The sequence below is a fragment of the Pelmatolapia mariae genome, linkage group LG10_11 (assembly GCF_036321145.2).
Source record: "Pelmatolapia mariae isolate MD_Pm_ZW linkage group LG10_11, Pm_UMD_F_2, whole genome shotgun sequence".
NCBI classification, from domain to species: domain Eukaryota; kingdom Metazoa; phylum Chordata; class Actinopteri; order Cichliformes; family Cichlidae; genus Pelmatolapia; species Pelmatolapia mariae.
In genome coordinates, this window is record NC_086236.1 from 64,370,904 (window position 1) to 64,398,360 (window position 27,457).

The 27,457-nt window shown below is 41.8% G+C and overlaps 1 protein-coding gene across 4 annotated transcripts in view; it reads left to right on the forward strand.

Annotated features, from left to right (window-relative positions):
• The first annotated feature begins 43 nt into the window (after positions 1 to 43).
• The window catches only part of ago3a (argonaute RISC catalytic component 3a), a 40,275-nt gene continuing 12,861 nt past the window's right edge, over positions 44 to 27,457 (forward strand). The window contains exons 1-12 of one of the 4 annotated variants that reach the window (XM_063486870.1): positions 44 to 888; positions 15,787 to 15,958; positions 16,324 to 16,444; positions 16,659 to 16,867; positions 17,972 to 18,108; positions 22,144 to 22,278; positions 22,381 to 22,468; positions 23,041 to 23,188; positions 23,363 to 23,482; positions 25,047 to 25,190; positions 25,985 to 26,118; positions 27,129 to 27,313. In XM_063486870.1, coding sequence (XP_063342940.1) covers positions 870 to 888; positions 15,787 to 15,958; positions 16,324 to 16,444; positions 16,659 to 16,867; positions 17,972 to 18,108; positions 22,144 to 22,278; positions 22,381 to 22,468; positions 23,041 to 23,188; positions 23,363 to 23,482; positions 25,047 to 25,190; positions 25,985 to 26,118; positions 27,129 to 27,313 — 1,612 coding nt within the window. In that variant the 5' untranslated portion in view covers positions 44 to 869. Of the gene's footprint in view, positions 889 to 15,786; positions 15,959 to 16,323; positions 16,445 to 16,658; positions 16,868 to 17,971; positions 18,109 to 22,143; positions 22,469 to 23,040; positions 23,189 to 23,362; positions 23,483 to 25,046; positions 25,191 to 25,984; positions 26,119 to 27,128; positions 27,314 to 27,457 lie in introns of all 4 variants that reach the window. The other 3 variants (XM_063486871.1, XM_063486868.1, XM_063486869.1) reach the window with 3 other exon arrangements.

The following is a 27,457-nucleotide window of genomic DNA, read 5'->3' on the forward strand; positions in this document are numbered from 1 at the left end:
TCAAACTGTAATTCATTCAAAAGGTGGGGTTACCTTTGGGTGAGGGCGGAGCTGGCGGTCTGACGTCTGGTGACACGGGCCCACCTCTTCCTGTCGGTGTCAGAAAGGCAACTTCACCATATTTAGCTGGCTTGCCGAAGCCTTGCAGAGTTGATCTGTCAACCAGACTGGAGATCGTGACACTTATCGGCGCATACATTGCGGTGTTGACAGCTTTACTTTTGGCAGCTGAACGCATACTACGGAGGACGACGTCGTGGGTGTACGGCCCTCGGGAGAAGGGCCCGTATCAGCAGCTGTTTTTAACGCAGGAAAAGTAGCCGTCGTCTGACAGAATTCCAACTCTCCGACAGCCTAGCTAGTCAGCTAGCTAATTAGGGTTGCTTTCCCGACGTTAGCTTTGCTGTAGATACGAATTTATGACGTCTCTTTTAATGATCAGATATCGGTAGGGATTCATTTGGACTCCGTGACCCCGCTGTGATGATATCCTGACAGCTCCTCAAACCACTTTCCCCCCCTCCAGCCTGGCTAGTCAGTTAACTTGGCTAACTAGCAGGTTTTCACTGCCACAGCGCCGCGTTGAGCAGCCAGCAGCTTTCGCCGTGGCAGTGAAATCCGATTGGATACGTTGACCGAGTGCAAACGGCGGTTTGTGGAGACTCTGAAGACCCTCGGCCGGCCAAGTGACCGTGCCGGAGGCCCCCCCCTCCTCCTCCTTTGACAGGACACAGCGAGACCAGGACCCTCGGCCACTCAGCGCTGCAGAGGCGGTGCACAGCCGAAGGAGACACCGGATTGAACGGAGGAAGAGTCCCAAACGTTTGACAACTGTGATCCGGGAAGTGAACCGGGCATTGACCTCATGAATGGAAATCGGAACTACAGGTAATTTATTCTGTCCTTACTGATTCGTTTGGTGCTTCACGGTAGTCGTAGGAGTCGCGTTTCCTGAGAAACGTAATATTATTAGCTTGCGTCGGTGAAATGAAACATCGGGATGTGGGGCTTTCTTCAGCCGAAGGCGTTTAACCGTAACCAGGGAGTTTTTCTTTTTGTCCGCCCTGCAGTTATTTTGCCTAAACATGCGTCACAGTTGAAATGGTTTCATTGAAAATCGCCAGTCATACCAGGCTGCATTCACAGGTTAAATATTGACCTGTCCGTAACACACCTCTGCCGGGTGCTGAGGAGAGATCTCAGCGCAAACTCATCACTCAGATGTGGGGACAGCTGCTGAAGATGAGCCTCTGCATTATAGAAGACTTCAAACCCAGTGTGGCTTGTGGCAGAGGGTGAACTCTGGCCTGGCCTTCCAAGCCTCCCCCCCAGGTCTTGGTCAACAACTGACCCCAAACTGACCTCGGTATATTTTAGGAGCGGCATCCTCTTCCTGCATCTACGATCTAAGATGTGCTTTGTCATGCCCCAGATTTGTGTATACTTAAACATTTTTAACCTTTCCTAATGAGGGAGTTGCCAAACTTCAGTTGTGGCTGTTGAACCAGAGAAAATTGTTTTAAATTGGCCTTAAAGACTAGAAAACTGTGTTATAACACATTTTTATCTGTGACCTTATGTAACATTGCACACTTTTGAATGTCACTGGAGATGCATGCTGTTACCTGGCTGCATCCAGGCTCTTTCTCTTGGTCTTAGTGGCAGTTAAACTGTCTGAACCACCTGGCCTTTGTCTCATCTGTAACGGAAGCTTTCCACTTATGTGACCATAAACTGAATGCTAGGTACTCTTGATCAGCCACTGACACATGATACAGCAGTTGGTTCACTGCCCACCTCCTCCTCCTCCTTCTCCTCTTCAGAGGAGATCCCTCTCTGCTGCCTAATGTCTCATTATCATCTCAGCTCCTCTCAGGTGGGACACTTCCCAGCATTGCTAGTAGAAGGGACCACAAGGTGTTTTCCCAGTAACCGAGCACCTACAGTAGAGTAAAACGTGTATGCACAGTGTGCCCTTTGAACTAGAATAAACTTGGCGTGTTCTCACAGGCCAAATGACTAGCTTGTTATCTCCCAGTTAAACAGGATGTTTAATCCCCCCCCCCCCCCCCCCCCCCCCCCCCCCCCCCCCCAAAAGAAGAAAAGTTAGCCGATTTGGTAATTGGGTTTCAGGAAATGCTGTGAATATTGGTATAATTCAGTGTTTACCTCTTTTGAGGAGCTTTTGTAGCATGAGTCCCGCCATATCACTCTGTGCTACAACCATATCATTTAAGCTGCTCAATCAGCAGACCTGGACTCTTGCCACGAGTGTATTGGTGTCTGCTCAGAGCCCTCTGAGAACACAGCAAGTGCAATTTCATGCAGAGCATACTGCTAGCCAGTCTAACATTAAGTGTATTAAAGAGCGTGCTTCATGCTTTCACTTTGGAAGGCATTGATGCATTAATACAAACAAATAAACAGAGGTAGTTTTAATGTGCAGGTTTGAGGCTTCAGGGTATTAATATTATTGGTCTTCATACTGGTTCACAATACCATATCACTGACGGCTGCAGTCAGCTCTATGTCTGGGTGAATAATTGAAAGAGGGTCTTCCGTCAGTCAGTTAGTCAGTGGCTTGGAGAGTGGTGTGAAAATGCGAATGGATTGCCTGCCGAATTAGAAACTGACAGCGACTCTTCTCTCCAGAACTGGTCTGAGCAGCAGCTCATGTGGTATGGAAATCATGGCTCTGGAGAGCTTAGCACCAAGGGTGTAATGAGTAGAAGGCTTTTGAGTTTTAAATAAATCAAATCCATTTTGATGCGTTAACTCCACAGCGTGTCCCCAAACACTTTCTCACTTGATATTGAAGTAATATTACATTATGGCTGAGTTTTTAAGCCAGAACTAGTGATAATGTTCAAATCACGGGCACAGTTATAGGACTCGTATTTAAAGTAATCTGTATTCTTTTGACACGCAGAACGCAGAGATTTGAAGGTTTCAGTGGCACTGGGGGTGTGACACATCTGAAACCGAGACACCAAACCGCAACACCAACATCTTCCCGTACTATGATACCCATGTGGGTACCTAACTCTGATGTTTCACAGATTATTTGAACTAAAATGCATCAGTATGATGGAGGTTTTTCTTGTGTGGCGCTATACAAGAGAGCCTTTAAATAAGCGGTGGGTATTTTGGGAAATACGTTGCTTTAGTTCTGTGATTTGTTGTGCACCCTCTTGTTTGTTCTCCAGTCATCAATCTCTCACGTAACTGTTGGCACAGAAGGAAATAATCACATCAAACACATTGCTTTGCACCTAAATTTTGCCAGCAGCAAATTGAAAATAGCAGCTCAGTCCGCTTCAAATGGGATTAATATATTAAAAAACAACAACAAAATCCTCAAATATGACACCTGTCACTTCCAGCCGTCATCTTTCTTCTCATGCATAATGCTAGATCAACTTCTATGAAGGTAGCATTAACCCGATCTCAGTAATTTCCACTGTGTTGCTGATTTTTAACAACATTATGTAGTGTGTAGTAGTATCCTAGTCAGGAGGGATGCTGAAAGAAGGAAAAAGGGTGTGGAAGACTGAGGTGAAAGTCAAGATGAAAAGAGGAAGACCACAGCGACAGTTCATGTGGTGAAAGAGGGTGAGGGGGAGATGTAGGCAGATGATCCGCTCTGGTGTCCCCTAAAGGGAACAGCTGAGAAAAAGAAGTAACACAGTCAGGCTGTCCAGCTGTTTGGTCTGTTTACCTGCATTAGCCAGTGTGATCCAACTTGACGGTTCCCCAGATTTATTCTGACCCCTCTCTAGAGAAAGAAATATTAATTAATCTTATGAAGTACATGGACCGGTTGTTATATAGCCCTTTTTTCTTTTTTTCTACTGGAGCACTCAAAACAACATACCTCATTCACCCATTCACACTCGGGATCAGGTCAGTATCTTGTCCAAGGATACTTAGCCATGCAGACTGGAGCAGCCAGGGATTGAACCACCAACCTTCCAGTTAGTGGATGACTTCTCTACCTCCTGAGCTACATGCCAGAATTTGCACAGTAAACTCATCCTTTGTGGAATTCGGTGCCAGCTGCATCAGAAATTTAAAAAGCAACTCTCTGGCTATAAACTTGGAAATGTTGACGCTCTCAAATAGATCTCCAAAGCCTACGTTAGTTTCTCTGTGAGATTAAAACATTTGTTTGCAAATAAATATAACCTGCTACTGACTGTAAAACATTTTATATGAGGAAATGCAGAAAATTGTGAATCTTTCTAACCTTTGTATTATTATAAAAGTAATGGCCTTTATTGTGTAGGGGCTGATCAGGCTCAGCGGAGTGCATTAAGGACGCCCATTCAGGAAAACCCCTCATATGAAGGTGTTACAGCTCGAGGAGAGCAAAATGATTAAGTCTGTCATTCTGAAAATCCTAAAGACTTGTTGCTCATAGGGCTGCTCGCTTATGGGGGAAAATTATCTCAAGAAGAAACTTGCGTTCAATTAAATGAATTACCTTTAAGTCAAGTGAAAAACTAAAGAAGTAGATCTTTGTGGACTGAAGTAATCCTGCCACAAAAATAGCAGTTAGACTTTATGAAAAGGTCAAAACTACAGGGGGGAAAGATGTGCTGAATAGCAAATCAAGAGAGTTACTGCCCCGCAAAATAGAGCATGGTAATGGTTTTATCTTGGTTTTCTCACTTTAATAACTGCAAAAGTAGAGTTTGAAATTAAAGATTGATTCATTGAACAGCTTTAGTGGAAACAACTGTATATATAAACATACTGGGCATATTGAAAGATTTACTGGAAGACAATGAGACAGCACGTACAGTACAGCAGGGGGGGCTCCCCCACCTTCCAGCTGTCACACTACACCGAGTAACCAGGTGGGATTTGAGCTGGCTGGAGATGAGTCAGCTTCACATGAAAGGCAGCCTTGGAAGTGGGTTTTACTGTCCATTAACACATTAATAGGACATGAACTAGTTTAATGAAGAACGACTCTGGGAAATTAGTGTTTGTTTGTCGCTCCACCGTCTTGCTTTTGTTCTCTTCGTTTCGTTCCCCACTTGTTTTTCTCACACTTGTGCGTTCGTTTCCCGCTCTTTTTCTTTTCTTTTTTTCTTTAAGTTCACACAGTTACCACCCCCATTCCCTCCCGGGTTACTGCTTCTGTATCCTTCTCTGTGCCCCAGTGGGAAACTCTGCCTTCCCTGTCATTCTCCTTGTACGTTGATTCTCTGTGGATTTTCAGCAGACAGTGGGGTCGGCTTTGAGGGAGGGCTTAGTACTTGATTTGCAGTCTCTCCTCATAATGCTCAGTTCATTCAAGCAGCCTGCTGACAATGGGCAGTCCCCGTCTAAAACCCCAGCCACCCATAATGTTAACCATTGGCATATTGTTGCTGGTTTCTATGGAGAATGCAATTTAGCATTGCTTTTTAGTTGTTTTGTAGGGAGTTTTTTTCTGTTGTTGTTGTTTTACTGGCCAAAGCTTCCTAAAAACATCTTTCTTTATTTTAAGCAGAATATAATCTCTTAATGTAATATGGAAATGGTAAGTGTTGGCTGTTGTTGGAACATTTTAACAGAGTTGAGCGTCGCCACCGCTGCTGTCTTGGTTGCAGAAAATAGATGCGACGAGGAGGGTTAGATCTGACTGTTAAAAGATTTATAAAATAGGTTTAATTTGACTGAGACCATAAACTCAGCAGGAAAATGTTTAGAGGTCAATGCAAATGACTTTTTTTCCATATGCTTCTACAGGACACAAGGTCTTTTTGTAGCCATAGCTGTTTCCATCTGGTGGCATTCAGATAAAACACGGGTTTAAGGCACTTCTGCTTCATTTTTGCGACCCGGAATCTAGGTCTGTTTTTGGTCTGTTTGTTCCTCAACTGAAGAGAATAAAGGTTGCTGTACTCTTGACTTCTATTGTTGCGTTTCCCAAAATAAAATCTGATAAATAATTTATCAGAACCATTTTAACATCACAACTTAAATCCTGTGGTCCTCTTATTTTCATTGAAAAGGTGTTAGTCATGTGTTGCAGTAGTACACTGGGAGGCAACTCAGTATGACACATGTTTTGGGCTTGCAGCTAGTGGGTGTGCATTTTGTGAAAAGCTAGAGGTCTGTGATGTGTCACCTTGCCCTCTTTTCCACCTTCCCCCTTTTTTTTCCCCCCTTCCTGAGATCTGTTTTTGGGGGGAGCTCTAAGGGGCTCATTTTTTTTTTGGGGGGGGGGGAATGATATGGAGAGGAAGAAGGGGGCGGGTGGTGACTGAGATAGGGAAATGTGTGTGTGTTTTGTTTTTGAGCTCACTGGAGAAAAAACAGAAATATCTTGGTTAATCAGTTCCAGCAGACTATCTTCATTATTATTCCATTCGGCATTGACAAGAGAGCTGTCAATAGGCAGTCACGTAAGGTAGAGGTGCATTTGTTTGGAAAAGCGGAGGTTGATTTAAATGCTTCTCAGGTGATGTAATGACAGAATAATTCAGCAAAACCAGAGGGAGTCATTTAAGAGGCCAGTGATTCCCTTCATTTTTACCTTCTGCTGATATGTTGGAGGACTACAGAGGACTACATCAATTTTTCAGTACGATCAGAAGTCAGTCATTTCTGATTGTTGGCCTTTGGCCTCAGACATGTATTTAGTAGATCTAAAACTTTAAGCTGAAGAATTTAAACAGGCATTTTGAACTCTCTTTGTATAAATGTGGGAAATTAGACTAAATGAAAAGCGTACATGGCCAGAGGCTAAACGATATGTTGATGCTTATTTCATTTGCCTCGGGTGTATCAAGGTGTTAACTGTGTAAATAATTTAAAACCTTTAATAAATAATAGTTAATATAATTACAGCTAAGTCCAGTTTTAAAACAAACTTTTAATGTAAGCCGGTTCTTATTAACACTTTAACACAACATCAAGCGTTGCTCTGTTTCGGTTCTAGTTAAGCTATTAGATTGCTTGTAAACCCTCAGAGTGATAGAGCAGTCATACTGCCCAGGAACACATGAAAAACCAACAACTCTTGGGCTCCATCCACTCTTCCACTCAGCCTGGACTAGTAAAACGGAAAGCCCCATTTAACCTGCCTGAATAAATTCTCCCGGTCATTTTAACACAGCTAGTACTTTTTGTGTGTAGGTACACACATCTATCTACATATGAATAAATGTATGTATAAAATATGCGTAAGCTGAGTCAGTAAGACGGCCCAATGCCAGTGAGTCAGAAGAGATTTCTCATAATAAATGATTCCTAACCCCCCCTAAAAATCCCCTCACCTGCATCTTTCTCAAAGTTTTGTCCAGTATTTAATCACAAATGGTGCAAAGATAACTAAATGCAATATGGAACTTAATGAACATAAATTTAAAAGCTATAAAACTGATGACAAGAAGATGTTTTATAAAAAGTTGGGGTAAGGGGTACTTTACCCTGACCTCTTCTTGGAACAAAACCAGTTGTTATAGTTTTGAAGGTAAATTTTTAATTGTTGCTTAATAATTTTGGGCCTTCATGTTTATGTATTAATTTTTTTCAGCTTTTTTCCCCTCTCTTTCAGTTTCATAATTTGGTGAATGTTATCAGTCTGTGACCTTTCTGAACACCAGCCAGGCCAGTTTGGCACGGAAACTCTTTCTCTGCACATACTTGGTATGCAAATTATGTGGTTTGGTATTTTCTTGCTGATTTTTCTTGGAAAAAATGAGTCACGTAGATGGCAGCATATGTTACCCTAAAACCTGTACATCTTGATATTCTGGAGGGAAAACCTTCAGTCTTGGCATTCACGTGGACGTTACTTTGGCACATAACACCCAACTAAACACTGTTACACGCTCTTACCAACAAGGCATTGGCACCCACTCTCCTTTCAAATTCTCGAGATCCCAATTTGATTGAGTTTCCCCGAGTTTAGCTTGAACAAACTTGAGCCACATCCACCAACAATGTCCCATCCACCACAGAATATCTCCTGAGGTCAAAGCTGTTTTGAAGATACAAGAGGAACCGTTACTATGTTAGGGAAGTGGCTTAAACGTGGTTGGTTGGTGTACATTGTTCAGCATTAATAGTGAATTCACAGTTACCCACGTGAACCTCCTGATCTCCTTGTCTTTCTTTGTTGCGCTTGCAGGCACAGGGAGAAAATTCAGGCTCCACAAAGAAATGCCTGGAGATCTGGTAGAGCAGGTCATTCACTGATCAGGCGGTTGGTGGTTCAATCCCTGGCTTACTTGCCCTTCTACTTTGCAATTCAAAGTGTCCTTGGGTAAGATACGTAATGCCCAGTGCATCCACTGAAGTGTGAGCACGTTCTTGATGGTTACATTTTATTTTTATTTATTTATTTTTTAAGAGCACTGTATGTATGTGTGAATTGATGAACATAACATGAACATAACATGTATTGGCTTTAATGCTTGGAGTAGAAAAGTGCTATGTAAGTGCTGGTCTATTTAGCCTTTTACTCTGACTTCCAAAACATGCATGGTAGCTTATTCTAAATTGGTTGTCAGCTTGAATGCAAGGTGGATTGAGCTCTTAAGTGCAGTATGAATCTCTGTGAAAAGGCAAAATGTGGCTTGTAGTGTAACCTGCTTTGAGTGGTAAGATTAGAAAAGCTCCGGATAAACACCATTCCCTTCATTTTATTCCTCCACACAGTCAGGCTCGTAAACTGTGCACTGATAATGAACTGGATGGTCTCGTTCCTCTTTTACCTGGAAGATTTTGCGTCCGTGATTTTCAGAAAAAAACCCTCAGATTTTATTACTGACTGCTTGCAGAGGAAGCGATGTATCTGGAGTATATTTGTGTATGGTTTGTTCTTTGCAAGTTTGAATTTTAATCTGCATTTGTGAATGCGAGGGTGTACCTTGCCTCTTGCCTGTTACAGCTTGAGTAAGCTCCAGTACTCCAATGACCCTGAATTGGATAAGCGGAAGAAGATGGACGGATCTGCGAATTGAGTGATAAACTGTATTTGTTGACAATGGCTTTCATAAATACTCCTAACCCATTCAGTAATTTCCACTAGATAATCTGGTCTGTGTTGTTGTCGAGGCCAAGCCTTTTTAACTAGATAAAAATATTATTTTTAATAGTTGGAAAACATCCTTCCCTTCCTCACTTCTGAAAGTGTCAAATTTCCTGGGTTTCATTTAAAAAAAAAAAAAAAAAAAAAAAAAAAAAGTTGGTACTAATGATTGAAATCCATTGCATTCTTGTAATAATTACTTTAATTAATAAATTACTTTGACATCCACTCTTTAGCTCACGTTCTGCTTTAGTTTTATCCCGAGTGGGAATTTCAGCATTTTTTAATGTTGTCATGTCTGATCAGGGACTCGTCAGCCTGTCAGTATGTGGCATCTTGTTGGTGTCTCTCCGTGGTAGAGAGTGGCAGCGACTCCCTTGGGTGCCAAATGCAACACTCTTGAGATTGATGAGGGTGGAAAAAGAAAGGAGGAGTCTGGCTGTGAATGATGTGCATCAATCCTTGCTGTCAGTCTTTCTGCGTGTGTGTGTTTCTAGGATCTGGGTGTTGGGACTGACGCCATTGTGCCTGGCCACTGAGCACTCTCCCTGTTCCCACAGCGCTGGCCTCTCCGGATTAGAAACACAACAGCTGTATTGTGTGTGTGTGTTGGTGTGTGGGCTTGTGTGTGTGTGTGTTGGTGTGTGGGCTTGTGTGTGTGTGTGTGTGTTGGTGTGTGGGCTTGTGTGGACATGTGCACTCGTTAGTAGCGTGGACGTTTGTGTACTGGGGGATGTGGCTGAGGGAGTTAGCAAGGACTGGATGTCAGCCGAGCTTCTCACCAGCTAGTTATTCTGGCTCTGAGCCCACTGTGTACAGTGTGACTGTGTTGTGTTGCAAAGCAGCGGAGTGAAATGAGTTCACATTGCTGAGATGTTTCTTGAAAATATTCATACTCTAAGAAAGGCATCTCAATTATTGGTTTGTGATATAATGTTTACTTGTGTTATATTCCATGTGCACCACTGCAGAGCAGTGTGGCACTGATGGCTCAGTAGCTTTGTTTACAATTAATAAAACCAAATATCTTCACTTGTCTTTACCAAAGGTTTTCTAGTAATACAAAGAAGCCGCTAAGGCATCTAATTTAATATCAACGACTGCGTGTGGATTCTTATTTATTTCATCATGATGTGACGATGTAAAAGGAGGCTGAAGTGCTTTTGCGTGAGCTGAGTTGGGAACAAATTAAACGCATTCAGAGAAATGCTCACTGTAATCTTTAATAAGCTCTTAAATAGGTCTAAATTCAGAGGAAATGGGACCAAAAAAACAGGTTTAATCTCGATTAGTCGATCTGTGTTAATTGGAAGCGCAAGATTAGCTTAAGTTGTAGCAACATTTCACATAAGTCATTTTTACACATGAAACCCACATAATGTTGGCAGAATCGGTTTAAGCAATCGTCCTGTTTTCTTGACTCTCATGTAAAACAAACATGGAAATTGTCACTGTGACCAACATTCAGTGTTCGACGTGACTACACATTACAAGTGCCACATAGTGCTAAAGTGAAGATGTATGAATGAGAAACTATTAAAACTATTTAAAAACATGATAATGATAAACGATAAAGACGTATGAATGCAGCGTGCTTGATATGCAAGAGATGAATTGTGTTGCAGAATGTCTGTTGAGCAAAGAAATGAAAAATAAAGCAAATTACCACCTGTTCTCTGAAAGCTTAAACTGTCAAGATTCACAGCTGTCTTTGGAACTTATTATATTTAAACATGGTGTAAATTGTGGATGACACATTTGTTAATGTCAGTCTTTCAAAACAATATTTAAAAACTTATGTCATTAAAGAAATCTGCTATCAGTGAAACTACGGTAGATTAATTCAGGTTCTGAATTTTTCAAGCACAGAAAAAATGGAAATGGTCATTCATTTGTCATTGAGCCTGTTGCCAACAGAAAATGCTACTTCGATGTGGGACGGACTGTCATTTGTTAGGTGTTTGGTTTTCACTTTGAAAAGCCTTGTATTACTTTTTACCCTCCCAGCCGTTGCAGGCTGATGGGGTATTGGTGTCACTGTGCCGGGCGCGAGGGTGGGCAAGCAACGTGGACGCCGAAGTTTGTGAATGCGATAACTCGAGAACGAAGCGACGTAGGAGTTTCAAATTGATACCATACGTATGTCTACTAAAAATCTTGGACGAGTTAGATTCTCAGTGAACTTCACCTCAGGGTCATGGTGAGAGGTCACATTTTCCAAAAAAACTTGTGACTGTGATAACTTGAACAGGGTGATGTGGCAGTTTCAAATTGATACCATGGGTATATCTATTAGGAGGCTGAGGGGTAGCACTGGTGGCCACCAGTATTTCTCTAAAATGTGGAGATGCCTAACATCTCAGCCCTGTCTCTGGCCCCTCATCCCAAACAGGTCGCAGCGAATGGCTGCTACTCCGTGAGCCTGGCTCAGCCAGAGGTTTCTTTCTGCTAAAAGGCAGGTTTTTTTTCTTCCCACTGTCGCCAAGTGCTTGCTCATAGGAGGTCATCTGATTCTTGGGGTTTTCACTTTATCATTGTAACGTCTTTACCTTACGATATAAGTGCCTTGAGGCAACTATTGTGATTTGCCGCTACATAAATAAAATTGTATTATGGAGCTTTGTAAGATTTAGCAACATTTTAAAACCTCTTAAATGGCAGTCCATCCATTTTCTTCTGTTTGTCTAATTCAGGGTTGCAGTTGGGCTGGAGCCTATGCCTGTCATAGGGCAAGAGGTAGATTGGCGACCTGTCCAGGTTATAATCTGTCACACTCACATTCACACCTAGGGCCAATTTAGTGTTGCTAAGAATAACCTGACATGCATGACTGTGGGAGGAAGCCATAGTACCCACAGAGAACCCTCGCAGAAGCAGGGAGAAACTCTGCACACAAAGGCTCCAGCTGGCCAGTTGATTGGAATCCAGGTTTGTTACCCAGATGAAGCTATGAGAGAGAAAAAATACAAATAAATTCAGTGTTTAGCACACTCATTGTCTTAAATAACTGCCCTAAAATTAAAACAAATAATTGATCCCAGGGCTTAAAACCCTTTTTTTTTTTTTTTTTTTTTTTTTTTTTTTTTTTTTTAAACCAAAAAAAATTAAATACATGAATGAACGAAGATTTTTTTTTTCTTTGGACTTTTACTTTGCACATTACAGCCTGGGGGAAAACATACTTATAGATTACATCTACTCTCTTCTGTTTAAGACGTCCTTCCTGTAATTACCTAAAAGTGCACAGTGCACAAATACACATGGTATTTTTCAACTTGCGGAGGTTTCCTCGAACGCTTACAGATGCTGAGTCTACAAAGACTTGGTAACCGTTTTGATGTACACGTCTGTGGTTCAGTTTTCACTGTTTGTAAAGGCAAACTGTAACAGGCAATGTCCGCTAGCAGTCGAAGACCTTAATGCCCTCTGCATGTTTTGATTATCATTTTGTGTTTTTCCTCTATAGATGTTCCTGTAAATTAGTATCAGCACGCTTGCATGTTGTGGGTTGTACAGCTTCCCACACACCTAGCAAGCCCCAAGTGTCCCCAAGGTTTGATTGTCAAGGTCTGAGTCATCGTATAAAAATAACATTACTTAGTTATCATGAACGTCTTGCTGAGAGTTGCCTCTAAATCTTTTATACTGGTCGTGGTTTTTTTTTTTTTATTTTTATTTTTTTATAACAAAGCGTGAGATTTGTACTGCTCTCACGGTCACTCCACCTCCATCCCCAGTTAAACTTTCCTCTCAGGCCTTCTCGTTCCTGCTTTTGTCGATAACTCTGTTTGTTATGTCTGTCTGTGGAGGGAACTGAGATGCAGCTTTCAGGAGAGAAAGATGCAGGGAGAGATATTTGGCCTGTTGCTGAATGATCGGGGTCAGGGTGGCTATTTGGAAAATGCTGTAAAAACACATCTGTGTGCCATGCTTGGTAAATTTTCAGCATCACAGCATGGTGCCTGCCATGCGCGTAATGTTGTGAGGTCCCATCTATGTTCACAGCAAGCAGTAATCACTGCAAATGCAGGTTTTATTCATCTGCAGAAATCAAAGTAGATTATGCAAAATCAAAAGTAAATCAAAGTAGATTATATAAAAGGAAAAAATCTTTTGGTTTCTTTTTTTTGTGCACAAGACGTTTGGGGCTTAAGGAAACTTAAGTCTTTTGAATTGTTTCTGTGGAGATTTGACCAAAAACTGAGGTGGAGCTTGAAGTATTTTCACTTTGCATGCACCATTACAAGATCTCAAAACATTTCCAAAAGTGACAGACTCGCCCATAATCGCGATTCACAGGAAGCTAAAGAATGCAGAGGCCGTCTAGCCAAATACCACAGTGATGGGACCGGTGTTTTGATTACAGCGGCACAACTTGTTTCGATGCCACGACGGCATGACTGCAGGAGGCAGGTTGATGGGGCGTTCATCTGGAGGTTTAGCTTCAAAGAACTAAACGTTTGTTTCAGGAAGACGTGACATTTGTGCGAAATGCCAGAAATAGTAACTAAATGTGTAACGTGGGAAATATAAGGCCCTTCTTTCAGCATGCTGGTGCAAAACCACAGCTACAAATTACTGTACATCCGTGTGTGGTTTTCATATCGAAACAAAAGTAAGTGGTAGGGGTGTGTGTCTGTGTGTGCAATGCCACAGCTTGTTGCTCTGTGGTATGCCTTTTTTTTTGTTTTTGTTTATTCGTTTGCTTTTTCTTTTTTCTTTTTTGCTACTGTAATCCACTCACTGCATAATCCAGGAACAGGATGCTCAAGTATGTGTTTCTGTGCCTGTGGTGGCTCTGTGACTCACACTGAATGGAAGTCAGAGGTAGATGAAAGCTGGAACAAGCCAACTCTGCCTACTATAATCCTACCACTCCCTACCACCCCTCTAATACTTCCCAACCTCACTGGGACCGTAACAAAAAAGAAGCGTTCTTATTAATGAAGAGCTTCTGGAAGTTTGTATCAAGGACTGGAATTTGTGGAATTAGCACACACCTTTTCTTGCTTTCGTTCAGACTAACCAGAATGTCTTCCTCGTCTTTTCTGTTTCGCCTGTGTGTCTCAAATCAGGCTTACCTCACAAGTTTCACTAAGGGGCCCAAGGGAATTACCATTACAAAGTACGTGTGCACATACTTTTGTGTGGGAGAGACGACCACGACAGGAATTCCAGACTTCTCTTTTTCAGCATTTTACCCCAGCAGCTATTTCAAACAAGTGGCCTTTACCCTCCATCAACCCTGTTAGCCTTCACTCCAGAGCCCACCAGGGGAGTAACTGAAAAATTGAGCAGGGCAGAGAGCACCAGCTTCCAAAGCCCGACTGTAAATAAACAAGCTCACGTTGTCTGCTGATTCGTCACAGAAGGTTTCTGTTTCTGTTGTGGAGTGGTTTTCATGAACTTCCCTTCAGCTGGGCCCTCAACCCCAGTATCACCCACAGATGTCAGAAATGTGCAATGAATCACACACGTAATATGACTCATGTTTCAGTGACACATTGGGGGCAGAGCCCCAGGCATTGAAAACTGAAAAAAGTGGTTGTGAAGAGGCATGCATAAAGCGAGTCTCTCTGGAGTTTTTGTGTAAAAGTGTCTCTTGTATAACAATATCCTAATGAACTGTGGCATTATAAGTTGAATCCAAACAGTGTATTGGCACATCAGCATAATCGTTTGGGCCGTGTGAAGGCAAGCCTCAGCAGAGCCAGAAATAGCCCTGACATGAGTGTGGTGCATTAAGTTGAACAGAACGCACAGTTTCTGGATCAAAGTGACTCATGTCAAAGACATCTCATGGTCTTGGTGTTGGTGTGCACATGTTCTCTTAAGACCAAATGTGTGATCTGTGTCGCACACAGGTTAACTGCCCAACGCGTGTTTTTCGTTCTCTTAGTGCTACACAACTAGCCTTCATTAATATTGCGCGGTGCTGTTGTAGTACAGTTCCAGGAGAAAGTTTAATCATTGTTTTTCCTGCTCCTCCTTGAGTTGGCAGATCCTGTTAAAAGTCATCTGAAATGTGACGACAGTCATGTCGGAGGGATGTGAAGTCACAATATTGAGTTTGTTTATTTTCTTTTTCTTCGCGGTGTTTCTGTTGATGCTTTATGCTGTTAGTTGGATGAGAGATTTCTTATGATAGAAGCTGTTGTCTTGCATCATTGAATAGGTTTGTCATCATCAAGAGTATTTCATCTGGTGACTCATGCACCTCCTCATTCAGATTCTGGATATAGTTAAAATGAGGCGAACACATGTTTCATTGTGAGTCGATGTGTCATGAAGCACATGTCAAAGAGCTTACATTTCTGTGGGGTTTTTTTCTCTCTTTTTTTTAAGTATGACAGTATTCAGTACACAGTAATTACTATTCATTTCTTTACTAGATGTTTCCCTGCGTATCTGCATCATCTCTAGGCTTTCCTCTGTATGCAGGATTAAGTGTTAGATGTGGTTTCACTGAGTGTAGCACGTTTGTTTCCCCATGTTTGTTTATTAAAAGATAGAAAAGTACCTTTTAATTCATCGTGCATTTTTTTTTTTTTTTTTTTTTTTTTTTTTAATGAATAAATAATTGCTTGTGTCAAAAATTAAACTCCAAGCGAATAATGTAATATCTTCTAAGGAGTATATTGGTAAATCTAATCACCTTTTAGACTTTACTGAAGATAAACTAAAGGTCAGAAAATGCTAAAGGTTCCAGGATGTGTATCAACCTCACATCATCTTTTAATTTAACCCCCCCTCAGGAGCCGTTGGGGCCCAGTCCCTGTTCTCCATGCCTCGGCGGCCTGGCTATGGCACCATGGGGAAGCCAATCAAGCTGCTGGCCAACTGCTTCCAGGTGGAGATCCCCAAGATGGATGTCTACCTCTACGAGGTGGACATCAAGCCTGACAAGTGCCCACGGCGAGTCAACAGGTAAGATTGATCCACTGGCTGCTTTCTGGAAAACCTCTCACATGCAATATTTACATTAGCTACATTTCTCGTTCTAATCCATCATGAAATATTGAGCAGCCTGAAGCGACCAAGCACTTGCCAAAGCATACCTGTAGTTGTTGTATACAGAAGATATTGTTTGTGTTGTACAGGAGGGGCACGGGATAAAAGCAAAATCTAATGCTAGCTTTTTTAGCCTGGCTTATAGCTGCCAACTGCCGCTTCCGTCCAGTGGAGAGCTCACAGCACACAGTGTAAAGTTGTGCCTGTTACTTCTGTCGGCATGCACTTTTTTTTTACAAAAGACAGAACAACTGAAAATCCTTTGTGTTCATCTTGTGCAGGGAGGTGGTTGACTCTATGGTGCAGCACTTCAAGGTGACAATCTTTGGGGATCGCAGGCCAGTCTACGATGGAAAGAAGAGTTTGTACACAGCCAACCCACTGCCTGTGGCACCCACGGGGGTGAGCTGCAGAAAAGACACAGACACAAAGGAGACAAACGCTCCTTTTTCTTCAGTGCAAACTGAATGTAAACCGCGTACTTGCACTCAGGCACACAATCTCAGCTGCTCATTATCACCTTAAGTGAGACACGATGCATCCCTGCGGTTGTTAAAGAACGTAGACGATGTTCAGAGCATCAATCTGTCTGCACTCCTTTTGTTTTGGCCCACAGGTGGACCTGGATGTCACTCTCCCAGGAGAGGGAGGGAAAGATCGGCCCTTCAAAGTTTCCATTAAGTTCGTGTCTCTCGTCAGCTGGCACATGCTCCATGAGGTGCTGACTGGCCGCAGCATGCCTGAACCCCTCGAGCTGGACAAGCCTATCAGCACCAACCCTGTACACGCAGTGGACGTAGTACTGCGAAACTTGCCCTCCATGAAGTGAGCTGCTTATTGCTGTCATGGTTTTTTTTTTTTTTTTTTTTACCTTTTTTTTTTCTGTACTTTCTTTAGCTTCATCTTCAGTCACCAAACACAGACATTGTAAAACCCAATCCCTGAGATACTCATAGCAAATACAATGTATTTATTTTGTCCTAGTAGCACTAATATCAGCACTCCGATCCCAGCGGAAATCAAACACGGCTGACACGGTCGCTCACAAGCACCTTACCACCTTTCATTCAGTATCGCTTCCCTAAGGCTTAGCAAAAGCACAGTTGAACACAATATTGCCAGAGCTGTAATGAAAACCTTTTTCAAAGCATTATTAAAAAGTGGTAATATCGACACCTTTCATTTAGCTGTACTCACAGGTTCTGGCATCCTGGTATTACATTGGCATTTTGACACATTGCAAATGTAGGATTTGCAAAGACGAATGAGACCTATATACAATACATAATGAGTCTTTTTGGGCAAGTAATAGGAGGTTAATGGGTCCGGGCAATGTTACCACCCTCTCATCTCGCTGATGTACTTTCAGGCCATATTGAACAGCAGCTGAATGTGACTCCGCATAAATTCATATTAACCTACATTCTCAATTCAAGCTAATCTTACTTTTTCTTTCATCTTCAACACCGATTTCTTTTGCTCCTATTTGACCTTTTGTTTTTCAGGAATAGCCGTGAGATCATGGTATGCTAATCCATATGAGCCAAAAATTCAGACTGCTCTAAATGCTCTGCTTTAGGACTCTTGATGATGATGATGTCATTGAGAGGGGATATCTTAATATTGCTAGCTCAGGTACACAGCATTGGCTGTGAGTGAAATGGCCTCAGTCACTTTTCTAATCTTCTGTTTGCAATTGTCAGCCAATCAGAAGAAAGCTGGCTTGATTAACAGGTGGCTTAAAGGGAGAAGTGCTAAAGCACCTCCTTACAGACAGGGTTAGACTGCATCAAGTTGCAGATTTATATACTATTAGTCATATATAGAGCTACTCTACTAGAGCCCAGAAAAAAAATTGTGGAGCTGGAAATGAGTATGATTGGGTTCCCTTTAATATCGAACTTATAATTCCCCGTTTTCTGCATCTAGGTACACTCCAGTGGGCCGATCCTTCTTCTCTGCTCCAGAAGGCTACGACCATCCTCTGGGAGGTGGGAGGGAAGTTTGGTTTGGTTTCCACCAATCTGTGCGCCCTGCCATGTGGAAGATGATGCTAAACATTGACGGTAAGAACAAAAACCCAGTGTTTTCCTTGCTATCATTTTTTTTTTTTTTAAATTCTTGACTCAAAAACAAAAGAGTAAAGTCCATATTCCTCATATTACTAAATATTGAAAAATGCCCAACACCCACAGCCTTTTCTTTGTAATTCAATTTTTGGTTGTTTACAGTCACAAAATCAATTTTGCTGTTTCACTTTTGCAGCTGGGGAAAACTGGATTTTAATATCAAGTCTCCATGTTACAGTTTTTAGAGTAGAGCACATGATCTTTCCACTTTTTATTTGAAGAAATGCAATGACTTTATTGGACAAAACTTTGACATGCTTCTTAATAGATGCATGTCAAACTTTATTTGTTTCAATAGCAATGATGGGGTCTGGCAGGCTCACTTCATGCTGTACTGGTGGCCAAATGTTTTCATGAATACCTTCTGTAGTCTAAAGAGAAACTTAGGCTACATTCACACTGCAGGCGAAAGCGCATCAAATCCGACTTTTTGGACCCTATGCGACCCATATCCGATCATGGTATGACAGTGTGAACGGCACAAATCCGATATTTTCAAATCCGATCTGGGTCACTTTCGTATGTGTTACTGAATCCGATACATAACTGATGTTTTAGAAAGCAACTGCTGTTTGAATGGTCAGGTCGCATTAAATCCGTCTGTTACGCCACTGACACAAGACAGACGCCAATTATCAGTGCCGGAGAAGCGCCCGAGAAGACATCGTGAAGGTTTCCTGGCCATCCAGTGTAGATGTCAGTGAAACTGTTGGGAAGACAACTTTGGAGAAACGTGAACATTTTATTTGTACTGTATAATCTGCAGATTCTGACAGAAATCTGCAATTATCCTTTGAAGCACCGCTCCTCTCTAAAACAGCAATAAGAATAATTATTAGGCCATATGTAAATAACAAAATAACTTTATAACTTAAAGCAGAATTGGGAAACGTAAAGTCCGAAACAAGTCTTTATATTAAGGGCCATCAGTCAAACAATACTGTTTGGTCTGGTCTAAACAGAGCACGTTGTGTGTGATGTCTTCTTTTGCGCATGCGGGCCGCTTTGAGGGTTCACACTAGAGCGTGTTTGTTGTCACATTTTATTTGTAGTGTGAACAAGCAGACAAAACAATCGGATTTGATCAAAAAAATCGGAATTGAGCATTAAGACCTGCAGTGTGAACATAGCCTTAAAGATTAGCTTTTTGCTCTTGTGTTGTCACGCAACCAACCTCGAAACTCCTGCTGTTTTATGTTCAGTCACCGGAAAACCGATTCGATTTGTTAGCGTTGAGTTAATTCTGTTGGCTAAATGTGGGTTGTTTGGAAATGAGTAGAACTGTTGAAAATCTAAATCAATAATTGGCTCTAGCTTGAGCTTCCTATCAGTAGAGAAACATAACACGAGACAATGCACTACAATTTCAATCTGTTGTTATTTGTGGAAAAATATGTGGCAGAGAGGATGGCAGAGAATGTGTCCTGCCATATGCACACCGCAGGAGGCTTTTGGAGATTGTGTCTGGCAGGGCTGCTGATAAGAAAGAGTGCGTGAGTGTGAGCGAGAGAGCGCCTAAGGAACATGGAGGAAGGTGGGTTCTTGGCTGGATGGGAACTGACTAGTTTGTTGCTGTGGAGACGGAGAGAAGCATGTATGTGTGTGCTTGTGCTGTTGTGCCTCCATATATGAGACTAGTGGGTGTTTCTGGGGTCAGGAGGGTAGCTGTGTGGAGCGTTTCCTTGAGACAGCTTTTGTTTAGTTCTAAGTGCTTGAAGCCACTGTTTCTTTTGGAGCCTCTCTGCTGCTCTCTGATTCTTTCTTTGTCTTCTTTGGCCTCTTGTACAGAACACTTGGCCACCTGAAGTGTCTTGTCTGCTCTTCATCAGCAAACTAGAACTCCGACTGTTTGCAAACCATTCACATGTTGCATTGTATATTTGTAAAGCAAAGTAGTAAGCCTGCCTTAAATAGCCAAGCACGAAGGAAACAAACACTACCTCCCACAGTCTGCATTTTGTGCGTGTAAGTACTCTCAACAGCTACTTCATTAGGTACACCTATTCAACTGGTCTTTAATGTTAAAAATCTAATTGGCCAAATACATGTCAGCAACTACTTTAGTCATGGTCAGAACGACCTGCTGCGGTTCAAAATGAGCATTAGAATAAGAAACAAATGTTATTTAAGTAACTTTGAGTGTAGAATGGTTCAGCCTTCTTTAGTGTTTAGAGTCTGACATCAATGGAGCATTTACAAACGGCTTCAAATCAAATGACTCAAATAGCTACTCTGTATGCAGAAGAGCACCTGTGGAGACACAACACATAGAATCTTAAAGTAGATGAGCTACAGCAGCAGAATTCTGGCCCTACCCCCTGAATGGAGGTAGGGTCAGAATTTGGTGAAAACAACATGAAGGAATGGATCTGTCCTGCCACAAATCCTTGGTTCAGGCTGCTGCAGGTGATGTAATCGTGTGGGGGATATTTTCTTGGACTACAGGAGTATTGATGCTGACCGTGTCCATCACCACAGTATACTTCTGATGGCTGCTTCCAGCAGAATAGCATGCCATCTCACAAATCTCAAATCATCTCAAATTGGTCTCTTGGACATGACGATGAGTTCACGTAGATCTCAATCCAATAGAGCAGTAGGAGATTCACATCATGGATGTGGAACCAACGAATCGGCAGCAACTGTTTGATGCTATCATGTAAAAATGGACCAAAATCACTGATGACTGTTTCCAGCACCTTGTTGAATCAGTGCTGTGAAGAATTAAGTCAGTTCTGAGGCAAAAAGAGGGTCCGACCCGATACAAGCAAAGTGTATTTAATGAAGTAGCCAGTGAGTGTAAATGAAATTATTTTAATTGCAGAGCGGTGAGATATTTTTAAAGGTTTTCTTTTACTTTGGTGACTCAGACACTTCTGCGCATAGATAATGAAAACAGAATGCGTGGGAAGGTAAGCTAAGCGTCATAGATGTGCGTTTTTAGTGTTTTCAGAGAAGATGTTTTACATGACAACGCATCACTAGATTACTTCTCAAGATTCTCATCCTCACTGCCGCACTTCTCCATCTCCCCGTGTCCATTTTTGGGTTTCCTTTGAACTGGCTTTTAGTTTTGTCATACCTGTTCTTATTTTGTTTCCCCCTCTCTCATCTCACAGCTACCTTTATGTGCTTATACACAAGGTGCTAATGCAAGGTAGCCTCCACATCCCCTTCTGCATGAATCATGCTTCCTGTTTTCAACTAGTATTTCTGCCACATTAACTGCAGCGCTGTGTGGTTACCATGCACATTTTGAATGAACATCAGGAATACACTTTGTTCCTTTCGGAGTCTTCTTCTCTGCTGTTATAGCTCAGCTGGTCTTTATACGGTGACTTTGGTCCTTTACTGTCAGGTTTTGACTTAAGCTTTTATTTGTATTCTATTCTTCTTTCCACTTGAAAATAATTTATTTGGAAAGTGCCGCGAGTGTCCCATTGGCACATACCTCCACTGCCTGCTAACCGTGCACTGAAAAGGCAGAAGTGTCACCACCTGTTCTACTCACGAAATTTGGTTTCCTGTGACTTCTTTCTCTTCATCAAATTGAAAGTGAAATTGCAGGCTGGTGTCATTTTGACACCTTAGAGGAAATTCGGTGCAGATGACGAGCTTTTCTTGACGTCATGAAACTTTGGAAATCGCTGTAAAAATGTTGGCTGTACTGGATGTTGTCCATGGCTGCACCAGAAGACGAACTTGAAAGGGAAATTGGCTAAGAAAAAGAAAGTAATGCTAAATGTTCTTTCTGTTGATTGGACAGCCTTTTATTTTTTTTCTGATGTCGATTCCTGTCCAGTAATAAACAAAACATGATTTTTGACTATATATATATATATATATATATAACTTTTTTCTCTTTCTCTCTCTTTCAGTTAGATATTGTTTGCAGTACGTCATATTCATTTTTCGGTTTTGTTTTTTTGTTGTTGTTCCTAAATGACACTAGTTGTTTTTTTGCCTTTGCAGTGTCTGCCACAGCCTTCTACAAAGCCCAGCCAGTGATCCAGTTCATGTGTGAAGTGCTGGATATTCACAACATCGACGAGCAGCCTCGCCCTCTCACAGACTCGCACAGGGTCAAATTCACCAAAGAAATCAAAGGTGACGAGTTGAGTTCAAATCCGATTAAACTGGGACGCCACAAATCACAGCTCTTCATACAAAAGCAAATACTTAATGGTAACACTTTGTATTATTCACCAGGTTTAAAGGTGGAGGTGACGCACTGTGGAACCATGCGGAGGAAGTACCGCGTCTGCAACGTGACCCGTCGACCTGCCAGCCATCAAACGTGAGTCAGCCTCTGGGGCGGGCAAGGGAATAGGAGCCACTGCGAACAGTGTGCGAGTGAGATGAAGGCAGGGGAAACCAGAGGATGTGTTCACCGAATCACCACCAAACAAACCAGATAATGGCTGACTCATCCGACAACCATGCGCTCGATGTTAGTCATCCATTCGTGAGGCAGCTGTGTGGCTGCAGTGTCAGGACTGAACTGCTCTGTGTGCCATGACTACAGTTTGATTATTTTTTTTAAAAGGGAAATTATCACAGAAAGAGTGATTTGTCAGTTTAAGCTCGACAAAAACACATGTGGATCTAACCTTGGTAGTCATTGCTCACTTCCCCAAACCATTTCTTTCATCCTGAAACTGACAATAAACCAAATATCTATTTAAAAACAAATAAAAATTATGTTAAGACTTTTAGCAGTTGAATAGCTCTGCATTTGCAGAGGGGTGACCTTCTGTCTGTCACTTGCACATTAAGCAAATTAATAGCAAAATAATGCGTGGGGGACTTGACATAGCTCACATCAATTAACATTTGCATTGCTCTTGACAAAAACTCTCCTCTCTGCAGGTTCCCTCTGCAGCTGGAGAATGGCCAGACTGTAGAGCGTACTGTAGCCCAGTACTTCAGGGAGAAGTACAACCTGCAGCTCAAATATCCACATTTACCCTGTCTACAGGTGGGCCAGGAGCAAAAGCACACCTACCTACCCCTGGAGGTGAGAGAAAAGAAGCTGCATTTCCACTCAGTTATGGGGGGGTCTGACAGTAACTATTAAATCAAGCATGATGGTCTGGTGGGCAGCTCCCAGAGCAGCTGAAGAAAAAGCTCCGGTTTGCCCAGGGGGGGAAGAAAAAAGGAAAGCCTCTTATTTGCTTTTGTTTCCTTGCAGGTGTGTAATATTGTAGCTGGTCAACGGTGCATCAAGAAGCTGACAGATAATCAGACCTCCACTATGATCAAAGCCACAGCTCGCTCTGCACCTGACAGACAGGAGGAGATCAGCAGGCTGGTGAGTTCTGGAAATGCCCCCTGAATACAGCTCTCCTGTCTTCTACATGAACACGGTTTGAAGATAGGAAATTACAATAAAAGGCTGTGTTTTAAGAATTGTCTGTACAGTAGAGAAGAGGGGTGTCAAACATAAGGCCCAGGGGCCAGAATTGGCCCAGCAAAGGCTCCAATCTGGCCCACTGGACAACCTTGGAAAAATGTGAAGGAGTCCCTAGATTTTGAACTTTTAATTTTATTCTTACAGTTTATCTCTTCCCCCCCCACTACATTATTATTAAATAATAATATTAATATATTTTAGTGATATAATTTAACACATTTTGTATCGGTTTATCAGGCAACGGTAGCTTGAAATTTCATTCAGTAGTATATTATTAGTAATACTGCTGCATGTATTGCTGATGTATTTATGTTTACTGCTGTTAAAATTAAACCAGCAGAGCATTTCATCCCTCTGTAGTGCTTCAAGAATGCGTTCCCAGTGGTTGAGTTTAGATTAGAGGTCAAAAGTAAGAGCTGCTTTTGGGGGTCAGGGGTGACTGGGTGCATTGTTAGGCTTGTTGATACTTGGTTGCTGTACCGTTCACCTTTTGTGTTAAATTACGGGTCTTATAATCTCCTCGACTACATTCTCGTTTTATATTGTGAACAGAGGCATTGGTCACTGCAGGGTCAACAAAATGTTGTAATCTTAATAGCTTTAATGTGAAGCTACTATAGTGTCTGCAGCATACTGTTTAGAGAGAGGATGACAAACTATGTAGTGACTCCCTCTGGCCACCGTCAGATCAGCAGCACACATGTAATACCTGCCCTTACTTTATTAAACCCTGTCTTGCTATCTGTTGACTGTGGAGCAAAATGGCCAGATTTGCCCACAGGAAATTATTGTAGATGTCACTGCGCCGGCATTTTCATTATACGCAACATTTCTCGTAACTGAAAGAACACAGTGGTTGGAATAACAGATTGAATGTTGCAGGAGGACAAAACAAGCAGATAAGCTGTGTTTGTCAGAACTACATAATGGATCCTGTAATACTTTTGGTTATTGTGGTCATGGGTCCTGTTCTGGACAGAAGTGCTGACATTTGACATTTTGGGGCATGTCAGTAATTTTCATTTAGTCTTTTTTTCCTTTTGCATCAACATCATATGAACACTTTAACACTAACTTTGTTACAGCTCTACCTCACAACCGGCTCTTCAAGATTGGTTGTGGATAGCCTAGTGTGTTTAACACAATAAGGTTTAAACACTGAGTTTTAAAGGCAATGAGATTTTGTTACTTCACACAGATCTGTGTATCCCCTTTGTTTTCAGAGTGGTGGTGATGTGTTAATCATTTAAAGGCGGGAGAAAAATATGTTTTTTAATTGCAGATTTTTCAAAGGTTACTTTTAGCTCCCAAAACCCCCCATAAGTGTGCGAACAGCAGCAGAAACTTTGGGAGAATGCTTGCCTCTATAGCACACCCTCAAAGCACTGCGGTGGCTTTTAGTCATGCTGTCAAAAGTTACCTTAGCCTGACCCTGCCTAATTTTACTACTCTTTGCTTCCAGGTGCGCAGTGCCAACTATGAGGCAGACCCTTTTGTGCAGGAGTTCCAGTTCAAAGTGCGTGACGAGATGGCCCACGTGACGGGGCGAGTGCTACCCGCCCCCATGCTGCAGTACGGCGGCAGGGTGAGCACAGAGCACTTTATGGTACCCTTCCTTTAAATCACGCCCATTCTCTCTGTTTGTCTGACACGCTCTCCCCTTCTGCAGCCTTTACTCCACTTTCTCTATGGGGGAATTAACCCACTGGCTTCTGTGTGTGCTCCATGATGTCACCGTTTTTGGTCTTTGTGGTTCAGTCTCAGTAGTGCAGCCTTTTATTTCAATTTTTAGAAACGTTTAATAAGTTCACGATGTTGAGGCGGTCATTTGGACATTTTAACTTTTTAATCATTTGCAACAAAGATTATTTTGAATCCAAAAGATCACCCAATTCATGATTGGATCGCTCCTCAAGTACATTGGATACGGAGCAAAAAACATTGCTAATGCTAGTTTTTCCATTGAAAAGTGTAGAAGCAGCTTATTGAGCTTGAACCTCAATGTTGATTAACATCTTTCTGTTTATCTTGGAGGAAAGCACCAACTGTAATGTAATAATGAAACCTTTGACACAGAAATACACACTTTACTAAATGTTATGCACACAGCAAATTACATCTTAAATGCTACAGTCTGCAGCACACAGTGCAAATGGCTTTGCAGTAAGATTTCAAGTTAAATTTTTATAAAAAAAAAGCTTGTTTTTATGGAGTCGGTGTTTGTCAAAATGTGAATTTATGTACAAGTTTGGTGTGGGTCATGGGTGCGTTTGGATTGTGTGGATTTTCCGAAACTGCGTTTACCTGTATGTGGTTGTTGAGTCTGTATGAGGTGTGTGAATGTGAGTGTTTTTCTGCATAATCGCAAGTACTTCGCCTGAGATTGTAGTGTTGTTTCAGAACCGCACTGTAGCCACGCCCAGCCATGGCGTGTGGGACATGAGGGGAAAGCAGTTCCACACCGGGGTAGAGATCAAGATGTGGGCCATTGCCTGCTTCGCCACACAGAGGCAGTGTCGAGAAGAAATCCTCAAGTGAGATCCTGTGCTAATATTTTTTTTTCTCATCCCAGTGGTCTCCTTTGTAGGTTCTTTTGTCTCACTGTGAATATGGTGGTGACGCTCAATCACATCATCGTGCAGTATATTTATAATATGTCATCATAAACATTTCTAAATCATGTCTTTTTTTGCCTTTCTCGTTAAAATACTTAAGTAAGTTTGTTTTTGAGAAATGGTTTAAATCTTCCAAAATTAACTAAAACCATCAACAGAATCAGAAATGGGGTAAAAAAAAATAAATAAATTATATGGCAAAAATTAAAAGAACAGCAGCACCTTTTAACACACAAACTGACAAAACAGTGCCCCCTGGTGGTGAAAAAAATTAAGTTAAAATTTTAAGAGGGTGATTACAAAAAGTACCTTTGAGCTGCTTTGATGTTAGAAATGAGCTCATTTGTTTACGGGTGCCTTCCCAAACTGCAGAGCACAATCAATTCATAATTTCTGGTTCAAGTAAAACCCAACTAGAAGAATCAGATCATCTGAGCAGAACGCGGATGGCCATGTTGTTTGTAGAAGGAGCCTAATGTTTCCTTTTGATGTCTTTATTTTTACTAGTGGAACAGTACACGTTCTGTTAGACAGAAGCAGTGTTTAACTCTAAACACTAAAATCCCATTCCTGTTATTATCTAAAAGGATTTTAACACCTACTTGAGAAATGACAATGCCTGTGGAAACGTTCCAGCTGGAGTTTCAAGTACTCAGATTTGTTCAGGCTTTCAAAATGCAGTTTTGAGACACGAATTTAGGATGAACAACAACATAAATACACATTAGTTTGATTTTGGGCATTAAGACATAATGACTAAGCTAAGCTAACTGCCTTTAATACAATATTCATGTTTTGCAGAGAAAACTTGGCACTATTTTTTTTTCTTTTTCCCCCTGAGCTCATCTTCAGATGCTACATTCTTGGAACTCTTCAAAAACAGTTGTCTTCATTGTTTACTCTTTGCTTGCTTCCATTCTTCATGTCAGGGGTTTCACAGACCAGCTGCGTAAAATCTCAAAGGATGCTGGGATGCCCATCCAAGGCCAGCCGTGTTTCTGTAAATACGCCCAGGGAGCAGATAGCGTGGAGCCCATGTTCAGACACCTGAAGAACACCTATGCCGGACTGCAGCTCATAATCGTCATCCTGCCGGGAAAAACTCCTGTCTACGGTTAGAAAACTGCTTAAAATGAGACATTATATTTGAGTCAAGAGCAGCGTTGGGTACCAACAAACAAAGTCATTTGTTACAAGTGTTGCCTACTTATAAAAATAACCCAGATTACTTTTGCATTCCCAAAAATAAACACTGCAA